Here is an 18,278-nt window from a genome sequence, read left to right as displayed (position 1 = left end):
GAGGGCAGCCCGAAGATTTAGCATTTATCTTAGAAATAACAGTAATCTGCACGGAAAATTAAGAAGGAAAGGAAAGTTTCTTCATGTTTCCTATGTTAGCAGAAATTACTCATCAGATCTTGTAGCATAAGATGAGCCAGAGAGGTCAAATGAGCGTTTTCTTCCAAGAACTGCAGCCTAAGGTCTCATTTCTAATCTTCTGGGAACTGCCAAGGAAGCAATGTCTGTCTGACCGCTACTCCACACGCTTGCCTCTCTGCAGGCATACCTGCAGTCCCATGTGGAGTCTCATCTCCTTCTTGTAAAGCTCCATGAACGAAAAGCACAATAAAACACACCCTGGCTGCTCACATACAGGGGGCTGCAATCTGCAGTTTATGCTGGAAAGCGGTAGGGGAAGAGTTCCTAAGTACACCATACCCAAAGCTTGGGCACTACTCCAAGACAGAGGGCTAGCAACAGAAGAAACCCTAGCCAAATGATCCAAATAAAATTTGAGTGAACTGTACTTTGGAGCCTGCCTTCCATCGCTGGCCAGTCCAAGTGGTTAAGCCACACTGTAATTCTCCTGTTGCTCTCTACCACAAAGTGCGTGCTCAGCTTCAAGAGCGCTTCCTGGCTAGTGACCAAAACCAGTTTTCACCTAATCTAAGCCAGGAAAATTTCTATAGAAGCCCAACAGCTACAAGGCCATGGAGACTTTAGAAAACAGCGAACACCTTCCCTGCACTCACTCCTCTGACTGCAGCTGGAAAAGCAGCACAATGGCCAGGGCTGACAGCAACCTCGGAGCCTCACGGCGCTACTTGAGGCTGCTGACAAGAATCTCAGAGTTCATAAAGGCTCCTTCATCCCCCGGTGCACTAACAAGGCTGCAAGTACAGGGAATGCAGGAGACATCAAGGCAGTGACAGCTTTGCTGTGGTAGGAGGTGGATGTACAACACCCCGAGGTACAACTGCAGCCCCAGCAGCTCTGGAAGCACCACAGCCACACCAAAGCCTGCACCACAGCCTGACACGTGAACCCACACCTGACTTCAGGAACTCTCTTATTCCTACACCCAAACTGGCAAATACACCCAGCAGCTTAGTGCCACGGGGATTTCTTTGCCTGGGAGGAACTGTGTGTCTGTACTACACTGTGTCTATGATACATCAGCAATGATAAAGGAAGTAGGTGGCAGAAATATTATCTGTTCTCTATTTGCAGGATTGTCTGAAAGATTAAGACACCCTTGCTCCCAATTAAGTGTGATGGGAGGGCCTTGGCAAACATTTAGGACAAGTAACTTATGTTAAATATAGTTATTTTGTAAATTAAGGACAGAAGCATTAACAAAACCCCAAATAATAGTACCTTTGGGATTTGGAATTTCAATTAAAAGATAATGTTCTCTTCTGCAAAGTACTCCATGCAGATCCAAACTTGACAACACTGGTTTAGGAAAAAAGCATTGATTCCACATTCTACTGCAAACAGTATCTGTGTTCTAAATGTAGGCAGTACTCATATTCAAATAAATAAACACAATTATCTTATAGAATATCAAACTGTTTTCTGGGTTGAAAATGAGTTACAGAGCCAGTCAAAAAACGTTTCCTCCCTTCCTTTATCCTTTTTCACTGACTGGAACTTGTACTCTAAATAAACAAAACACAACACAACTGATGTTTTTAATTTCTGAGATGAGATAGAGATGCCTTCTTTGTCACCTTGGCAGGGGAGAAAGTAGAAGGGGGGAAGAAACATAGCAGGCAGACTATGTCAAAAACAATGGTGATCTATGATAGCAGTTGGCTGCATTTGCAAAGCTGAGTAAGCAGAAAGATGTGCGAGTATTGTTGGTCCCCATAGAATAAAATAGAAAACAGAGACAATAAAACCCCAAGTTAAAATGGGCAGACACACAACTTATTATAACAATGCACAGAAAAGAGGTTTTGGCATCTTCACATGATGTTTACATTTTGAATAAAGGCTCTGAACACCTCTCTTTGCTGAGAGACCCACAGACACAATATAAACCCATTTCTCCTTTCTCAAGAACTCTGAACAATCATTTTCAAAGTGAGATTTCTCCAAAGTCCTCCCCCCAAAGCACTGCTCTAAAGTCAGCAAAGAGGATGCAAGCAATGAAATAGATGGAAGAAAAGTCTCTATATAGGCACAAGCTATCCAAGGAAGAGGCAGCTTTCTCTCCTTAGGCAAACACGTGGGAGCCTGGCTGCTGGCTTTTGTAAGCACTGGGAGCAGTTAGGGACTCAAATCACCAGAGATACTTGTCAAAACAACAGTCAGAGAGCACAGGCAGCAGCAGATTAACTCCTTCTTAGTTGCTGGCTACAGCACTGGGCTCCCAGCCGAGTCTGGAGCTCACAGGAATAGGATATGGCAAGGGGACAGGGCACACAGAGAGAGGCATCTGTGGCTGCACTGCTGAAGGGGGAGTTGAGGGGTGGAAGAGAAGGGGAAATCAAACCTATATTTCACCCTCCCCATGTCATAGACATATAACATTCTTTTTCAGGAGAAGGAGGTTTTTGTAGGAAAGTTCGCTTTCACGTAATAAATCCCCCAACCCCAAGTTTTGCCAACAACGTACTTTTCAGCATGGGGACTATAACATTTACATTTATGCTGCAAAATTAGCGGAGTTTCTGGAACAGAACCAGAAACAAGGGAATGTTCACACCTGTCACGGTTTGTTTTCACTCAGAAATGTCAACACAGGCTGAGACTTTTCAACTCCAGCTGGTCTCCGTAGCTGCTCGGAAGGCGACGATCCATTACACTCACATGCACATACACACACTCCATGTTGTGGCATAACACTGAACTAGCTGTGACCAACACTCAGCATTAATGAGAGTTCTCGGTCCTGCTGGAGAAGCCAGCTTCAGGAAAAAAGAAAAAAAAAAAGACCACCTTTCCCTGGACCACAGGCTTGGTCTGGGGATGCAGAGAGTACTGAGCAAGCAGCCCACTACTTCTCTCTCCACTGAAGCAGAATCACAGCAGAAGATTTCCCATTTGCTGTTCAGGGATTATCCCTAAACAACTTCAAAATTATTTCAAATTGCTTGTCTGTGAAATATAGTTCTCTGCCTGTGGATGCCTAAGCTAGACTGTTAAACAAATCTATCAAGATAAATGCAGCTTAGCTAAGCACAGATTTTTGCCAAAGACATTACATCCTAGGTTATCCTAACCTTTCTGATGCTCTCCAACATACCCTCTTGCATGACTTCACTCTGAGCCAAAACAGTATCACACTATAGGACATCCAGGAAACACAGATCCCATTTTAAACCAGAGTTAAGCAACCTCAGTTAACTATCAAGCTTCTAAAAATTGCTCCCAAAATCAGTTAAATACTGACTACAGCTAGTTCACTACTGCCTAAAAAAGGTCAAGATCCAAGCAAACCACTGAATTACTTTGTTCTGCTACCCACTTATTTTTTGATACTCTGGTAGTATTATGCCCATGAACTTCCTCAGAACTGCCTTTTAAACATGGGCTTGTAGAAGAGAAAAATAAAACCACAACTCTCAACCTGTCAGTCAGAGAGGATGAAGCGCCATTCCTCTTTTCACCTCAATACAACCCTGTTGTTAGCAGCAAGATGCATCCTAAAGAGACTAAAATACTCCAAGCCATGAAAGTAGGCAATGACCACAGCAACACTGCTGGATACCACCCCTGCCACTTCCAGCCCAGCTCCTGGAAGTCTCAGCAGCTTGATGGAATCTCTCCTTCTATGGTGTCTCTTCTTTTGCACTTCCACTTCAAACTGTTGCATAAAACTGGCGAGTGCTGTTAAGCAGTTATTCCCCTCCACAAATAAGAGGCCTTTACACAAGTTGTTATTATTCCTCAATCTTCGTAACACAGAACCCCGCTTCCAAAGCCCATTAGCAGGCCTGCTGGCTGACAAGCCTATTCTCAACCACCCAGGTGCAAAGGTCCTACCTTGTGTAGCCCAGAAAATGTTGACAGATGCAGAAGTCACATCTTTGCTCTTCACCCAGCTGTTGTTGCGGTGCCTACTCCACGCCGAGATGACACAGAAATAATCCCCTCTGTCACTTTCTGAAGTCCACTGGATTCTCAGACTGAAGGTGTCAGCAGACTTTTTAGAGAAGATTATTTCCCCATTCTGAATCCGTTCCCTGCCCCTGTCCCCAGGTATCAGAGTCCAGTCTGCATCCATCGAGGCCAGGAGCTCCTCTGTCACCACATCGTCACCGGGCAGGTGCTGCCTGTAGTACCAGGAGACGGTGAAGCGGATGTTTGCTTCGGTGTCCTGTACATTTGTGATCCTGCAGCTGAGCTCTGTGGGGTCATCTGAAAACTTGGGTGTTTTAGAGGCGTTCAGGAACACATCATAGTCTGGCTCTGCAGGAGAGGAAACACGGGAGAAACAGGTTAGAAGCTCCAAGAAGGGAGAAAATGCTAGAATTTATTAAAAGATACACTAACTTCTAACATCCAGTTTCAGCCTCTACCAACCAAAAGCCAAGTGCTACAATACGCATTTTTCTTACAAGACCTTGGAACTTGGACTCTGCTTCTCAGACTTGCACCAGTCTGACACAGGTACTCCTCGGCCTGCATTCCCAAACACGACTTTCCATTTCAAAGGTCTAGTCAGATCTTTTCAGAAAAATCAGGATTTGTTGAGCAAAATAATCCCCTCCTTTAGGCCTGACCCCAAGAACCCACCTGTGGGTTCAGTTTCAACCCAGTTTTTGCACCTGCCAAATGCCTGGGGCAGCCTGCAGCAGGACACTGGTTATCCTCCAGCTTTGGACTGACCAGAGACATCCCATTTCCTTAGTATCTCTCCAGGATAAGAGCTATCTCCCATCCTGAAATGCCTTCTTTTCCACACTCAACCATCCCATTGTGGCTCTACAATAGTTTAAGAATGTTGAAAACCAGCCCATTAAAAAGCAAACACTTCACCCACACAGAGACCCAAACCAGGGGACACGAGACACCACTGGCACTGGCCACAGGCAGCACCAAGAGCTTGGCACAGCAAATTTCACTGGTCAGCAATTTAAATACTACCTAGGTCAATAAATACTAAGTAGGATAAGAGTCGAAGATGTGTAGATCAGAAAAAGCTCCACAGTCTGAATAGAGAAGTATGTGCTGTAGAGCTGTGAGGCTGGAATATCTCAGGCTGGAAAATCAGTGCCTGAATTTCACGGGTTAAGAATGGGGCTGTTGGATTTAAATCTGAAATAGCTGGCTGCCCAAAGCCCAAAAGCGATAAGGGAGCCACATGACTATTTTCTCTCAGACTACAGAGATAGTAAAGGAAGAAGATTACAGCAAGAACCTCACACCACAAAGGAAATACGTATTTATTTACTAGTATTAGAATATTTTTTTCTTTCCTGTCAACTATAATTCAGAAAAATGACCAGCTTCCCAACTGTTCGGCCAATACTCATCACGCGGCTTTTACAGCCTAACTGTATTCAGTGCTCTGTATTTATTTCCTGCTTTATGTTTTACTTGGCATTTTGCCCTCCTAGAAACAATTAACCGAAGCTATAATTGGGACAGAGAAGGCAATCCAAGGCTAAAACTTAGGCTTAGCTCACCAACGAGCCAAGATAATAAAGCATCTTAATAGAACTGCTGTGGAAACTCTGTGTGCATATGCACTTTTGGACTTGAGATGCAAAGGATAAAAACAATTGTAGCAAACAAGCTGGGCTGCTGCTGTGTCAGCCTGCAGAAAAGATCTCTCACCAGTAAGTGTTAGGCACGCAGTGTCCTTGCATCTGGCAAGAACAAGGGCATCAATACACACCAGACCCCAGAGAATCTGGTAATACGAATCGTGAGCTTCTGTGGCATTAAGTAACACAAAATCATAAAAGCACTGCTTACAAAGTCTGTAGTACCTACTACCAATGAGCATGTGGAGATTTCCTCACATTTTCGGGGTAAGTAAGGCAAAATAAAAAGAAAATGCACAGAATTCTGCTACAACCAAAGCACAGATTATTAATGATGGCCAAAATCCACTTCTGGTGTAAGCCCCCATGGATCTTACAGCTACACTGCTCTTCCTTTCTCATTCACAAAAGACTAGTTTACTCCAGGGCCTCATGATGTATTGCTCACATTCTACAATTCTATTACCATTCCCCCTTTGCCTCCCCTTCCCCCCAAAAAGAAGGCATTTAAGACCAACTAATATTTTCACAGCAACAAAGGCTGTGAAAGCAGATACACCTCTGTAGACAGGGACACAAGAAGGAAAAAGCCGCAAGAATCTCGAATTCTTAGAAAATTGCTTCAGGTTTGTTTTATTTGTGGGCATGGGAAGGACCCTAAGAAGAGAGTTTTCTCTTTGATAGCAGCACTCCAGATAGGCGCTTCACCCTGACAGACACTCAAACAGAGGATTTAGAAAGAATAAAAGGCTGGCTGGATAAACCTCATTCCTCCACTCTGTCAGCTGTCAAAGAACAGCCTCACAGACAATTCAACGACTTAATACTCCAGGAGCTCTTAACTTCCATTAAGGAGGAGGAGTTGGTGAATTCTGGATGCAGTTGAAAACCTCAAATGCCGAAAATTTATTCTACTTTCCCTCTCCCTAGCAACCAAGCATCTGCATCTGCTGGAAAGCAGATTTTATTCTCTCCTGCTCCCAAATAATGCCAAATTGGAATAGAAAGAGTAAGGAATAGTCCTACAGGTACAGGCACTACAAGAAAGCACATGAGCATGCCAAGAGCATCTGTACACACATGAACACACGTGCATGACTGCACACGCACACAAGTGGGGGAAGGAGGGAACACTACTCACAAGTTAAATGTGAAATGTGAATGGCTGAATGAGGACAGGAAATGAAGACATTAATCACTTGTGAACTCCTAGTACACATTACAAGTGTACTTGGAGACTGCCACGGCTCAACTGCTCTGCACAATGCTAAAATGCAACATTTAAAGTCATTGTTGATGGGATTTAACCTTATGGCACAGCTATTTATTGCTGAAAACCAGGCTCTCTATATGCTGGCCTCATTCAGCACTTTTATGTTGGAGGACCTCTGCCTTTGTAACTGGACAGCACCACCAGTTTCTCATGACAAGAGGATCTGAAAGGGTACATTGAAAGGGTTTGGGAGTGGGTGCTTGCATCCAGTCAGAGCTGGAACAGGCACCAAGCACTCTGCCAGTCCACATCTAGCTTCATTCATGCCTCCAACACCACCAACTCCTTGTAAATTTCAGCAGGTGCATATACCTTACCTACATCATTCTGCAACAACATCCTGAATTTCACTGCCTTTAAATTGAAGCTATTATCTCCCCAAGAATAAACTAGGGAACAGATTGGGTAGGCTGACATACCTAGACCTATCTGCAAAACAATAGGCTTTTTAAGAAGTTTCACAGGAGTTCCATTTTTAGTATTTCTCCCAGGTAACTTCTAAGGGTATTTGCATAAGGAGAAATATCTATTATAAGTGAAAGAGAGATCCCTACATATAGATAATAGATGCAAACAAGAGAAACACTTGTTCAGAAGAGATTCTGCAAGGTCCTCTCCCTTTTCTGATGGGGCCAAGGATTGAGGGACACACTACCCATGAAGTCTGACAGCAGAATCACTCACCTAATGCTGTCACCACCACACTGACTGGTGCAGACGTCCTCTCCACCACCTTATGCCAGCTCCCATTGTGCAGTGGCACCCAGATAGCAGCTTCACAGAAGTAGTAGCCAGAGTCCTCCACGTCCACATCACGCACCAAGAGGCGATAGGAGTTCCTGTCCACGTGGCTGAGGCTGATCAGAGTTGAATCACTGACAACAGAATCATGGTCCATGCTCAGCAAGAGCTGAGCATCTGACAAGGTGTCATCAGGTGATGCAGAAAAATACCACATCACCTCTGCCTGGAAAATACCACTTCTGTCTGTTGTGATGTTGCATGTAAGATCCAGGGAGTCTCTTTCGGTCACAGACACATTGCTGGTTGAGATGACCACATCTAGAGCTTGGAAAGAGAGACACAAAAATTCAAACAAAAAAGTATTTTTTCATTTGTTGCTTTTAATAAAAAGAGTTCACTCCAAGTTATCCAGGACTTCACATTCTACAGTGGGAGCTTCTGAAGAGGCTCAGTAGCCCTACCTTCAAATGCCTGTTGGATATTGAGCCGAGTGATCTATTGCAAGGGCAAAACACATTATCAGTCAAGTAAGGGATGTGTGATGAGGGCAGAGGGGAGAAAGGGAGGGAGAACAGCATTTTTATAACTCAACAGCAACTGGTCCATGAAGGCTTTGTCTCGACCACAGACCGCACCCTCACCTCTGCACAGCAGGAAAATGTGTACAGGATTTTTCAGTCTCACAGGAGGGTCAAAGTGTTTTGGGACTACACCTCAGAAGACAAAGCATCTACAGAAATCACTAGGAACTACATTGGAACTCAGCATGGTTTCTGCTGACATTTTTGAGCTCCTCAAACAGATTTAGATGAGAAGTAGCCATGGCCACATGTTGGAATCCTGACTGACCTCAGGTGTGCTGCAAAAACATGAAATGGAAGCACACTGAAGGCAGCAGTAACTCCCTATACTGCTGATTTTTCCACTAACTACTCAGAACAACACACACTGGGATTTTTAAGCAACACCAACAGCCACTCAAAACACACTTAACAACCACTGGCCAGTGAATATTTTCAATATACGTATCACATATGGTCATAGCCAGCATTCAAACAGGACCAGACACAGAATGTTAAAAGAAAACCATGGAATCACAGCATCTAGACCAGAAGAAAAGCTGGCCTTAGTTACTGGTGAGCAGTGAACCAGGGGCACACTGTGTGTGTACATTTGTAAACCTCAGTGCAGATCATTCACCAAGTGACCTGCTCATTCCCTCGTTCTACACTGCCCAAAGATTAGATCTGGATCTCAGTGCAGCACTATTCCCACAGTGTGTAATGCAGCTGCTCCTAAAGTCTCCACTGAGGCCAGCAGACAGGGCTGCTACAGCCATGGCTCTTCTCAGCACGAGCAAGAACAGAGATACCTGCTTTAAACCAGCAGCTGTGTCTCTGCTGAGATCAGTGACTTCTATGTAAAACCATGTTCTACTACATAATAGTTCCCCATCTGCATAAACTTCCTTGGACTATCATCTGGAATGAGAGGCAACACAAAAAGGCTAGAGCCAAACTGAGTAGTCAGAACTATTGCCAATAAAACCAAGCAATGCTCATCTTACCTGATAACAGAGAGCAGTCAGACTGAACAGAGGGTAGCAGGCCCCACCTGAGTGCTGAAACCAAATCCAGATGAATCTCTCACTGGGACTTGCCTCACTGTCTTACTGGATTGGAATCACTAGGAAAGCCTAGCTAATTTAACAGACTAATACCAGAATACAAAATAAGATTCATCTGCAAGGTTAAGAGCAACATTTCTCCAGGGAACATTTTTATCTTCATGGAAGTGATAGGCATTCAAAATCTGGCAGTATATGCACATATAGGGACTTGGAGAGAGTTTACCCATAGGCATATAACCATTTACATCTCAAGTTCATTTTAGCATCCAAGTGCAGAGATTTCAGATGTCAGCACAAGATGCTCTTCAAGTCCTTCTGCAGGATGTGTATACAGCACTTTGCTGGAGAATAACCTATCCCCTTTAGCACAACTTTAAAAAAGCCTTCATACCCCTGACAAAGTGCCAGTGCTGCTAATGACTGAGCTTAAAATGAAGGCAAGAAAACCCGAAGCAAAACAAACCACAAAACAAACAAAAACCCCCACAACAGACAAACCACACACCCAAACCACATCAAAAAACTGTACCACTACTGGTCCTGACCAGCTTCATGCTGTTTTCAGCCACTGCAAAAGTGTGACAAAATAGAGAATTACAGCTCTTAATTAGGCAAGTCCTGTGTCAGCAGAGAGCACCTGTAAGCTTCGCTGTGCAAGACACCCTGAAAGGAGGGGGCAGATTGATCCTGTCACTTTTCACAGGCTAAGTACCACCAAGACACTAAAACTACATCCAAACAAGCCAATCAAAAAACCCCAGACTTTTAGGTTCTCCCTATAGTGATTAAAGGATTACAAAAATGAAAAGATACCCTTCCTGTCTGAACAGTTCTAAAATACCGTGATAATCTCATATTTCTGAGGGACCATCACTGCCTGTTTTTCCACCTATTGAGTGATAAGATGCATCACCCCTGCTTTCCCTCCTCCAACCAGCAGTGATAATGCTAATGCAATCAAGTGCTTAGTGCATCTAGTCCTGAAATCTGTATGGGCAGGGATATCTGGATATCCTCAGCATAGCACTGCATGTATTTTTGTCTCCTTAGCCAAGCATGCAATGATGTGCTTAACAGAACCATTACTGTCCTAGACCCCTGCCAACACAGCAGAGCAATCAGACCGGTGATAAAAATCACTGCATAATTTGCCCTGTTAAATTATCACTGCCTCCCTCCTTTCTCTTGATCTTTCCATGCTATTTTAATAAATAACATACAGAAAAGCTTCACATCTATCACTGAATCACAAGCCACTTTCACTGGGGAAGTGCAGCTGTTTAGTGCTATGGAACACTATGTTAATAAAAGAGCAGAGGGAAGGTTTAGGGTGATCAGCTGTTAAATACAATGTTTATTTAAGAAATATAAAAACTATGCGCACTCTGAAGTAAACGAAGGATGAGATAAAATCTGGATCTAGGCATCTAAGAGGTTCCAGGCAATCCTCCCATGCCATCAACCCCCTTTTCCCAAAAATAAAGCTAGAAAAATTACGTCAAGGATGTAAACAGGCCAGCTATCCAAACAGCACCCTAGGTTCTGCTGGAATGCACCCTCCCTTCATTCAAAGCATCAGAGTCTGGACACAGCCCAGCGCCGTGACCCCAGCCCACCAGGAGCACTCACTGGTGCGCTGGATTGACACAGTGGCGATCTCCACGCTCTTCTCCTGGATCTTCTGCCACGAGCCATCGGCCCCTCTCACCCACTCGCTCACGAGGCACCTGTAGGCACCGCCGTCCGTGGAGGAAGCCTGGGACACGGATAACTGGTACGTGTCGTTGGCTCCCGTGTCCAGGCGGATGTCCCCGCTACGGTAGCGCTCCTCGTAGCCAGGGCCCGGCTGGAATTTGCCCTCGTGAGTCAAAGATAGGATGTCCTGCCAAGAGGATCCACTCTTGACCTGCCAGGTCACGTGCAGGTGAGTGTGCTCCGGTGAGGCGGTAATCGCTGAGCAGCGCAGCTTGAAGGAGTCGCCCTCAGACAGCCGGAGAGACATCGAGGAGCGAGCTTTGGAACCACTCACGGACAAGCCATCGGAAATCACTATTTGGGGGGGAAAAAAAACCCGAAAGATACAAGCATCATAAAACAGAATCAAGAAGAGAACACCCACAGCGACCTGTTCAGATATGAGGCAATAAAACCACCACAGAGCAACACCTCGCCAATCATTCCTTCTTCCACTCATAAATATATTCCAGGAAGAAGGAAATTCAGCTGAAAAAGCAATAAAGGAAGTGCTCTGCTTTAAAAAAGCCAAGACAAGAATTCATTTAGCCTTCCACTCACTTTACTTTCTCATCTAAACATCATCATTTTGCTATTCCCATGCAAAACTAAGCTTGATATTCATGGGAGTAAAAGATAAGACATGGGAAAAGAAATAGTGTCCAAATGTAATACCGAAAAATGCTAAGTGATAGAGCAAAGATAGAGTAAGACTGTAGCATCAACATGCTAAAGGAGAAAGAGAAGATTACCTCCTTCATACAGAAAGATCCCTAAATGTCACTAAAAATGAGAGAGAAGACAGCCTGTGGTTTTTACCTGAACTTAGCTTCTCTAACCAGAGGCTTAGGGACATGAAATATTTGCAGACATCTTCAGAAAACCCACCACTTAGCGTTTTATTTACATATTTACTAGACAGAAAAAAGAAAAGTGGTGTTTATAGTAAACAGCCTCTCTTCACTTCTTCACCTCACTTGCCTTTGCTATCATACTTCCCAATTTTCAATTCTGGCTTTAGGAGAATTAAAGAGGAATGAGAAGAAGAAGAAGAAAACAAATAAAAATCATAATGATCATAAACAACAGAAAGTCAACATTCTTAAGGGTACATCTATAATCATTATCAAAAACAAATTTAAAGCACACCTCACTCTTCAGAAATACCTTTCACTTGGACCTCTGCATCATAATTTCCCTGAACGGTGGCATCAGTGCTGGGCGTGGAACATTTGTATCTCCCTTGGTCAGCTGGCTGGATGTTCCTAATCACAAGTTCCACAGCATCGTTGCTGCTCCGTCTCAGTTTGATATCCCCGCGGCCCACGCGTTTTTGGTACTCCTCAGAGGTGAAGGTAGAATCCCAGGTACTCACTATCCGCACGAAGTCAGTCTCCCGGGAGAACTCCCAGTCAAAGTTCTGCTCACTGGGTCCATCATAGTCACTAACGCTGCAAGGGATTGCCACCTCCGTGCCCACCACTCGAATGAGGGGACCTTTGGGCACTCTCACAATGCGCCCTCTGCAGAAAGCTGGGCAGGAGAATGAAGAGTAACACACAGTTAAGGACAGGCTTCAACCAGGAAAGTAACAAGAATTAAACATGCCAAGGTTGGGCATCCCACTCCGCAGAAAGCAAGAACTAGTAAGAGCAGTATTTCCCATTAACATTTAATCTCACTGAATCAGGAGCCCCTAAACACACCATTTTTAGTGTGGGCAATCTTTGTTTCACTGCTTATATAATACCACATGAGGTAACAAAATACTGAGAGAAAATTGTAAAGAGATAAAAAAAAGAAAAGAGAATTAGCCATAGATCCAATGGATAACAGTTTCTCTACTACAAGGCAAGTGCTATGTAAGATGTTTAAAAAAAACATTAATAAGTGGTTTTCATTACTACAATGAGGGCATAATCTAATCAGGAATTTTTATAAGACTTCTGCTGATACCATTAGAGAGTCTGAAGTATGAAATTAATTCTCCCCTCGATTGAGGGCCATGAGAATTTTACGACGACGTTCTCCAAAAACGAGTATAGTCACAGCTGCCCTGAAGGGTCATGGCTTCTCTCACATAGGTGAGATTCCTTGCCCTCCGAATTGATTTAAAAGGAAGAGCTGATTATAACAGACACAGTTTGCTTGAGTGGATTTCTGCAACCACACCTGTTTCTAGCACACACTTCATCTTTGGTGAAAGCCCAGAACACCTGGGAGCATGGCAGAGCAGGCTCCCTCAAAAGCAGAGGAACACACAGTGCTCAGACTGTGTTTTCTGGGACCGTCTCACCAGAAGGATAGAGGGACAGCAGCAGTTCTCTGCAGAAGGCTGGCAAAGCAGTATGTTATGCTCCAGGCAAAAGTGTGAACCACTTAAACAAGCCAGAGGACCTGGCAAAGACACAGCAAGAGACTTTTCTGGTTGATTTGGCTCTTGTAGTCCAGAGAATAACCCCAGCAGCTGCACATGGATTTTGGCAGGTCCTTACTTCTCCAAAGAGCAAACTGCTTTGATTCATAACTCCAACCAGAGAAATGTCTTCAGAGTACTACCTAAACTCAGCCTCCAGACATAAACAGCTTACTGCATCCCACCACTTCCATATCCATAGCAAAATATTTTAACGGCCAGGTAGAACAGAAGCTAGAACACTGAAAGACCGATCTTCATACAACCAAGTAGATGTCTAACAACACCAAAAGCAGCTGGACCAAAAGGCTGATCTGAGATACCACAGAGGAAAAGCCAAAGTTAAACAAACAACCCCCCAACACACAAAGTACAGCAACCCACATTGGATACAGTTCACCAAGTTCAGTGGGAAAGCCACCAGCTAGTGACATGAACACCAATATATTCTCTGACCCTTCCCCTCCCATCACTCTGCACATCTTCTTCCTGTAGATTAGGACCTTGCTTGCTGGCTTAGGCCCACCATGCCAATAGGTATCCAAGTGTGGGCAAAGGAGTCTTGTGCACAGAAACCCCCCACTGGGGAACCTGCTATAAAGCACAGCTTGTCCCCGCCAGAGAGGTGTGGAGAAGGATGTGTTAAAGAATAAGATTTCTGTGGGCATTTAAAAGCTACAAAGGCAGCTAAAAAGCTACACTGAGCAAAACTGCAAGAGAAAAAGTGTATTTTTATTTGCAGTTACAGTTCAGCAAGCAGATGAACCAAGGACTGACACTGCCTTTACCTCCCCAGTTCAGAACTCCTACCATGCTCTTTACTTTGCAGTCTGTTCACGTGTACAGGCTCAGTCATAATAGTCCAATTTCCTCATTGCCATGACCTTCTGTATTCAACATTAGTACTTCATTAAACTTATTTGTAATGCAGACTGGGGTTAATCTCTTACCCCTTCTATCCCTCCCAGAAGACTGTTATTATATACCTGATCAAGTGATTGACTAGGCCTAATAAGGAAGCTGGACTTTTCTGCACCATTCACACGTGCATTGGAGAGGAAAACCTCCACTGTCAATGTATTGTTTCCACAGCCAGATGTCTTCAAGGACACATCTCCAAACCCAAGCACCACGCTAAAATCATAAAATCATCCATACAGAAAAACAGTCAACAAAAAGTAAAGCAAGCTACAGGGCTCTGATATACTTCCTCACTAAATCTTAAGTTGCATTCAATCCTTCAACTTATCCTCTTACAGAAAGCAGTAACAGCAGCAGGTAAGCTTTAAAGCCTGACAGTCAAACCAGCTTCCAGCAAACCACTGTGAGAAGTCAGCTCAGGATCCTGACTGAGGGCCCTCTTCAAACACTGACATCTCTCTAGAAAATACTCTCTGGTGACACTAAAACAAGCAGACAACACTGTTCTGCGTGTGTCTTCAGCTGCAGACCCACATACCGTGCACCGAACTAATCCAATCTAGAGGTGACAAAGGCATGACTAATGTGGCAAGGGCTGCACATTTGTGTTTGAGATTAGCACCACCAGCTCAGTTTCTCTTCTTCCAAGGTCACTAAAGACCCTTTGACACCAAGTGAAGGTAGGGGGTGATTAGCACCTTCCTACAAAAAGGCAAGCCAAAGGAAAAGACAGGAGCACAGGGAGTCCTCACCAGATCTGTAAAGCCATGATTATCCCCCTCCCTCCAGCACAGTCCCACAAGCAATTCCTGTTTAACCCAAGGCTGGAAGGAAGGCAGTGGAATAGGCTGCAGAAGAGAAGAGGGACGAGTTGTAACAGAATTTTGTACTTTCCAAACAATAACATTTGTTACTGCAAAGATAAATCAGGATTCTGGTACAGCAGGAGCAGAGGCAACATCACCAAGTAAGAGGTGAGAACTTCCTGCAGAGCAGCTGCTGTGACCTCCGCACAAGTGAGGAGGAGCGTGCACAGGGCAGACACTCCAAGGGTGAGCTGCATTTCTAAGTGACCCAGCAGGCTGTGAATTCAAGGTTCTGCCTTTGGTCCTGCAGCAAGAATATCCCTAGAGACTAAACAAGGTGTTATGTTCTTTGCTGTGCATTAGGGATTAACATTTCATGTAACTGTGGCATAAGTAGCTACAGACACAGTGCTACAGACACTGATCTTGGCAAAAGGTGAGCTCCATATTATTCTGGCAAATAAGTGAGGAGCTTTTACAAATATTTTATTCTTACAGAGCCTTGTGTAACTTGCATACACTCCCTCACCTTCCCAGAGTAGTCATGATACAAGAGCCTAAAACTCTGTAAATTTGTTGGAAACATTTATTTTTCATGACAGCCAATATATTTCACTGTTAATATAAGGTGACAGGTTCTTAATGAATTCATCTGAATCCCATTTAACTATAGAAACAGATGGAGGAGGACAAAACAATGTAAACACTAGTGACAGAAAACAAAAGAACTTTGACAATTCTGCATTTTTCAGCATCACTGACCTCACCAAAGATGGGTATTCAGTAAGAACTCAATAACTGGATCTGAGTTCGTGTTGGACATCAAACTTCCCCAAGCACAAGGTTAACTGCCTAAATACAAAACTTTATTTTCACTGAGTTACCAGACCACCAGATGAAATTGCAAGGATCCATTTTCCAAAACAAAAGGAAATTGAGCCCCTCTAAGGAGGACAGCACACAAACACACAAGGCCTCCTTGGGCTCATTAGACAGGTGACGGCACTACCAGGCAACACTGGTCCTTTTGCAGGGCTGGGCCAGAAACACACAAATGTAAGACAACCACAGAGCCCTAGTGGGGTACTTGTCAAGCACTTGATTAGAGGATTCTCCCATGGAAATGCATTAAATACTCCACCAGAAACAGGGACACAGCATGGCTCGAGGTAGAATAATAATAAACTGGGGTCTGCCGTATTAGTAAGACAGAGGCAAGACAGCTCAGACATAGCCAAGGCAGCTTTGGGCTATTACTTTTTCCCTAGCAGTGGTTCATAAATTTGTCCCACCACCCAGGTGCACCATCTCATTGCTGGCATTAAATTAAATCCTTCCAAAAAGGAGAACAAGGAAAGCAGATGATTGAATAGATAGACTGTGAAGTCAATCCGAGTGCATTAAATAGCAACCTGTCATTTTCAGGATAACCGAGAAAACAAGGCAGAAAAATAGTCCAGGATCAACAGAACAGGTAGTCTGCTGAAACTCTCAACAAGCTACAAAACTCCTCAAGGAAAGGGCTGGTTATGGATTTCCCTTTGCATTAGGGACATGTGGAAAGTCTTCTAGGAGCTTCATTTCCATATACATTTTGCATCTGTGTATCACTTATGAAAGAACAAGATGAAAAGTAACCTGTGGAGTCATCCACGAGGCGGAGACGGTATTACTGTTGCAAAGAACACACTTGTGCTTCAGCACTCTCTCACAAGGTGCTTCCCCCAGCCTGCACCAGACAGCTCTATCTAATAAGAAAACCTGCTCTTGTAGCAGCCCAGAGAAGGAGGTCGCCTCCACATCCGCCAGCCAAAGGAAAATGCAATCTGACATGCAGTAGGAAGCCAATTAAAGTCAAAAAAGTAAGAGCTAACGAATGAGTAAATTGGCTCAGACTAAGCACTCGAGCCTCTGCATCAGAAAGACTTAGAACACACAGTCCAGCTCCTCAACCAAGGCAGTCACAGGAGACACAGCGACAACTTTGCTGATGCCTTTCATCTCAAAAGAGCTTTCCGAACAAAAGGTTGTTTCATTTGCCAACTAAACATTACCATGTCTGGGGAGGAAATACCCAGCAGCCCTTTCAAATTCACAACAGTTTATGACAGGAAAAAAAATACTGCAGCCAGCTTTGCAAACGGCGGTAACGATCCTCCCTCCATCCCTCCCTGGACTCCTCCATTTACTTCCAGTCAAGGCAGCCCTTGCTGCAGCACTGTGGGAGTGGGCTGAGCAGGGGCAACCCTTCTTGTGCCACGTGGAGTATGAGCAATGGATCCCCCACCATTAAAGCTGTGCACTCTGCCTCCTATCTCTAGCAAAATCCCAAACCTCTCACTCCAGTACTGAACTCCTTAACTGCAGTGTTTGCGACGCATGAAGCCATTTTCCAAACTGAAGAAAAAAAATTATTTTGCCTGTTTTTTTTAGCCCACCAGAGTCACGTCCACTCAAATACTCTTCCTCTCTTTTCAAAACAGAAATTATCAGGCTCCTGCTGGGAAGCATTCAGCAACTTTCCCTGGTGAGCAGGCAGGTGAAGCGACAGGAAGCATGCCAAACATTCACAGGCTCTCCTCTTGGGAAGGAGAGCCAAAGCATATCAGCACAGGAGATTACAATCCTTATCTCCAATCTGCCCCTCTTCCCCTTGCCTCTCCTCCCAGCTTCAATTATAATCAGGCAGCTACACATCAAGAATGTCATCAGTGACTATCTGGGAGAGAAAGAACAAGTTATACCAAACACACCTAAAATGTTTGAAAAACCTTTCAATACTGTTAAGGCAGTAATTTCTTTAACATATAAATAACATGATTTTCCTAGAAGAGGCACATTTAAACAAACATTTTACTTTGGTATTTCTTCTACTTTTTAAACGCAGTCAATTAAATTTTCTACACTACACTGGAAAGTCTGAGAGGAAAAGTCAGAGATTAAGCAGAAAAGGGAAGTTCTTGAAGTACCAGAAAGGCAGCTAACTATCAAGATTTCCATATTAGTCTCAAAAAGAAAAGTAAAAACCAAAATGAAATAAGTGAGATCCCTT

The 18,278-nt window shown here is 44.0% G+C and overlaps 1 protein-coding gene across 1 annotated transcript in view; it reads right to left on the bottom strand.

Moving 5' to 3' along the window:
- The window catches only part of PTGFRN (prostaglandin F2 receptor inhibitor), a 40,854-nt gene extending 25,082 nt beyond the window's left edge, over positions 1-15,772 (bottom strand). The window contains exons 1-5 of the mRNA XM_017731421.1: positions 15,756-15,772; positions 12,251-12,657; positions 10,979-11,398; positions 7,660-8,043; positions 3,976-4,401 (exon numbers count right to left, since the gene is read on the bottom strand). Coding sequence (XP_017586910.1) covers positions 3,976-4,401; positions 7,660-8,043; positions 10,979-11,398; positions 12,251-12,657; positions 15,756-15,772 — 1,654 coding nt within the window. The remainder of the gene's footprint in view (positions 1-3,975; positions 4,402-7,659; positions 8,044-10,978; positions 11,399-12,250; positions 12,658-15,755) is intronic.
- Between the last annotated feature and the right edge of the window lie 2,506 nt (positions 15,773-18,278).

The sequence above is a fragment of the Corvus brachyrhynchos genome, unplaced genomic scaffold (assembly GCF_000691975.1).
Source record: "Corvus brachyrhynchos isolate BGI_N302 unplaced genomic scaffold, ASM69197v1 scaffold152, whole genome shotgun sequence".
Classification (NCBI taxonomy): Eukaryota; Metazoa; Chordata; class Aves; order Passeriformes; family Corvidae; genus Corvus; species Corvus brachyrhynchos.
This window is presented reverse-complemented; position numbering and strand designations above follow the sequence as displayed.